Here is a 4,026-nt window from a genome sequence, read left to right as displayed (position 1 = left end):
GGGACGAGACAAAAAGTAGACGATATACGAAATAAAATAAAGACAAAAACAAATAGGAAAACGAGACAAAGACAAAAAGAGTAACGACCTGTTCCAACAGAGTGTCGACTACAGGGCCAGGCAGTGTCGACTACTGGGCCAATGAACACTGTTTTTTGTTATACATTTTTGTGTACAAAAATGTATTTATTTCCATTTTCGACCTATGGGGCATTAAGTTTAATCCGTCCACTACACCCTCGAAATTTTTCCTTGACGCTACCGTACACCCACGCTCCGTTGTAGGCACTTTTGATAAGCCTTGCTCTTAAACTGTCGACTACTGGGCCCCTTACCCTATTCGGCTCATAGTGGCCTACAACAAAACTACTACGTATTACTTTGCTGTACATTTACAAGAAAAGAGAAGTTAATTTTGTTAGCAGCACATTTCGTTCCAAAACAGGACACTCGTATTTTTACATATTCTTTTTTAAAGGAGCAAAACAAAGTAACTACTAAGTGTTCGCCACAAAGACCAGTATGGGAGAATATTGTACCGTTGTTGCCAATGCAGGGACGTACTATATGACAATCATAAGAGCTTACAACAACACATAAGACGAAAACATGGCAATGCTGAACCGCCAACAAGCAGTTCACATGCCCCCTCAGGTCAGTTTATTTGGCAGCTCTACCTATGATCTTCTTTCTTGCCAGTTAAGCTTTGATAATTTCCTACTTTTTATGATTGCAGGTGGTGCTATCATTAATCATGTTTCTGATGAAGAGATTATCCAAAGTGTGCTACAAGAAGCCAGTGAGTTGCAAATTTGTGATTTGTGATCAAAGATTTAAACTGTAATTTTTTTTTTACCCTTCATTCTTTGTGTTCCAGGTACATCCAACCTTAATTTGGAAGAACTTTTAAAGCTGCAAGCAGCATCTTTACTCATCAGACTAAAAGAAGTCCACTGCGCTACTCAAGTGATCATCAACCAAGTTATATCTGGTGTTGCTCCCATGTTTGACACCTTTTTGGATATACTTCAGGTCAGTCAGGCTTTTCACAAAGCCTATGATTGTATGAATTTAAAACACTAAATCATACCTTGCATCTTTTATCTAAAATATGCTTTTTGTATTACAGAACAAATTTAGCAAAAACCCCAATGATGTTCTTACCACTGACGAAGTTGTCTCTTGTATCGAGTCTGTACGTGGTCAATCCCTTTTTGCGGGGCTGGAAACTTCTAAGGAACTGGAAGAATACATCAATGATGAAGAGGGTTTGATAAAACCTGTCAAAGTCACAGTTGCCACCAAAGAAGTTGTGAAAAATAATAATATCAAGAAGATTGATGTTGATTTTGGATATGTGGTGCCATTTCTACCAGGTTTGGAGAAGAGCTTAAACTGCCCTGAAATTCTAAAATGTGTTGATAATCCAGCCCCAGTAAAACCTGGGGTATTTACATCACCTTTAGATGGGTACTTCTATCAAAATCATCCAATAGTAAAAGAAGACCCGAAGACTCTTGCAGTAGGCATATATGCTGATGGTGTAGACTTAACCGATTCTGCAAGCAGCAAGTCTGGTGTTCATTCCCAGACATTTATTTATTTTGTGATCTATAACATAGATCCTAAGCTTAGGTCTTCAAGACGTTCAATCTTCCTATTGGGCATTGTTAAAAGTGAAGTCCTGAAAAAACATGGTTACAACGATTTTCTGAAAGATTTTGTAGCTGGGATGAATAAACTTTCAAGCCGTGAAGGTGTTACATTTGAAATCAATGGTGAGAAAAGGGTATTTCATGGTATTTTTATCTGTGTTTGTGGGGACAATCCTGCCTCTCAAAATATGGGGGGCTTCAAAGAAAGCCACTTTGCTGAGAAACCCTGTAGGCATTGTTATGTGAATACTGAAGATCTCTTCAAGAGCTTCAAGGAAGGTGACTTCACTCTGCGTAGAATGGACTTGCATGAAGCTCAAGTGAAAGAAGTTGAGGAGTACTTCTCACTTCGCCCATGTGAGAGAGAAGGCAAAATAAATCCATCTGTTCTGTACGGTATTAATGGGAGGAGTGCTCTAATGGATATTAATGGCTGTGATGTCACAAAATGTTTTCCTCAAGACATGATGCATGACACTATCGAAGTTAAGTATTTTATAATTTCTAATTTATAATAGACCATAGTTAGGTACTGAAGTGTGTGTTGTAAGTTTGTAAACAGTTATTAATTTGTCTTTACTTTGATTACAGGCTCTTTGAAGCTGGAGATATGTTGTTTGCTGAAAGATGTTGTTGATTCTAAGGAACTATCCTTAGGTATAATCAATGAGCGAATTCACATGTTTTCCAAACTCTTTGGTGTGAACAAGCCAAGTGTAATTGAGATGAGCTATTTGGAAAATAAGAGATTAAGACAGACTGCTGCAGAGACACTCAACCTAGCCTACATGTTACCGTTTGTTCTCAGGAAAAGAACCAACAAAGATTTAGTGACTGTGTGCAAAGAGAAAAATATGAAGTGTTTCACCATGCGTCTGCAATTATTAGACCTCCTTATGTCAGAGAAATTGACTTACAAGGATATTCAGAAAATACGCACAGTAACTCAAGCTCATCATTTACTATTTCAAGATTTGTATGGCTGTGCAATTCCTAAAATGCATTATGAATGCCATCTAAATCAAATTCTCTTGTACGGTCCACCTCGGAATTATTGGTGTTTTGGGTAAGTTAGCTCAAACTGCCATGTTGTGTGTGTTTTGTGCACTAGTTAATGATTTTCTATTTTATTAATTGCAGATTTGAAGGAAAGCATGCCTACTTTAAAAGGTTACTTAGGATCTTGCGCTGCTTCAAAGACCCTGCTGGAACTTTTGCTAGAGCCCATCAACGCCGTGTTTGTGGACTTATGCTTCTCAGCAAAAAAGGAATTGCTGGTCCTTTTCTACAAAGCAGTGATTCGCTTGGGTCCCCAGTTAATTCGAAGCTTCATTCATTAGCATATCGATCTGGTTTGTTGGATTTTTTCCCAGACATTGCTATTGACTTGAGGCTCACTCAATACAAGACTTGCTCCTACAATGGTGTCAAGTATAGTAAAAATCAAATAATTATGATCTCTTTGTCAGAGGCATTGCCTAAATTTGGTCAAATCATCCACATGTTCCAACATCAAGGTAGATTACTATTTATGTACAAACAAATGTTGACTGAATGCTGTGCTCAGTTTCTTAATGCATTTAAACTCAGTTATTGTATTGGTACTGAGTTTGGTGTAATTTGTGTGTCTGATTTGCCCTATCACCATCAGATATATTTAGTGAAGTCAGTGAGAGCAATTTATGTTGTTGCTCCCTGTAGGCGCTTCGGCCATTTGAAAATTGTATAGCTTACCAAGCACCACCAAAGTCCTATTCAATTATCTATCTAATGAAGATTGTTTCCTTGTGTAACTGTTTTTTGTGGACTATTTCCCTTTCAGGCCATTCATTCTCTTAGTAAAATAAATAATTGGTCACATTACCTTGATGAAAACAAGAAGGGTCAATTTGATTGTTTTATTAGTGTAAAAGTATCAGACAGGAAAGTTTCTGAACTAGTGATAAAATATCTTAAAGCAATTTGTTACCATGCGAAGTATCTCAAAACTGAACAAACATCTTTAACTATTAAACCTAAATTTTGGCAATGGAAAGAAAATTATAGAAAAAAGGCTTGGCTACAGGAAAATGACATGATACCAATCTGAAACTTAGCTTATTCTACTGATGTTATCTCATACTTCAAAAGAAAAAGGTGCCGTGTTGTTTATTGTCTTTTGGTCATTAATATCTCTACATTCTACCTGCAAGCTCTGCCTTGTATATTTTAATGTGATTCAGAATTTCACACACAATGATGAATCAAGTTCAGTTTAGTTATTAAAGAAGAAACGTCATCTGGATTGTTAAAGCATTGATTTAAAGGCAGTTCTATTTAGGCATGAACTTAGGGAAGGGAAGTTCTGGCATTTAAAGAAGGAAAATAATGA

At 36.9% G+C, this 4,026-nt stretch overlaps 1 protein-coding gene across 1 annotated transcript; it reads left to right on the top strand.

The window, feature by feature from the left end:
• Positions 1–609: 609 nt before the first annotated feature.
• LOC127750999 (uncharacterized) lies at positions 610–3,744 on the top strand. The gene is made up of 7 exons (XM_052273854.1): positions 610–654; positions 700–799; positions 878–1,032; positions 1,130–2,012; positions 2,247–2,721; positions 2,796–3,324; positions 3,478–3,744. Exons 1-7 carry the CDS (start codon positions 610–612, stop codon positions 3,742–3,744), a joined length of 2,454 nt encoding a protein of 817 aa, XP_052129814.1.
• Positions 3,745–4,026: the final 282 nt, after the last annotated feature.

This window comes from Frankliniella occidentalis, unplaced genomic scaffold (assembly GCF_000697945.3).
Source record: "Frankliniella occidentalis isolate FOCC.00 unplaced genomic scaffold, Focc_3.1 Scaffold307, whole genome shotgun sequence".
Lineage (NCBI taxonomy): Eukaryota > Metazoa > Arthropoda > Insecta > Thysanoptera > Thripidae > Frankliniella > Frankliniella occidentalis.
This window is presented reverse-complemented; position numbering and strand designations above follow the sequence as displayed.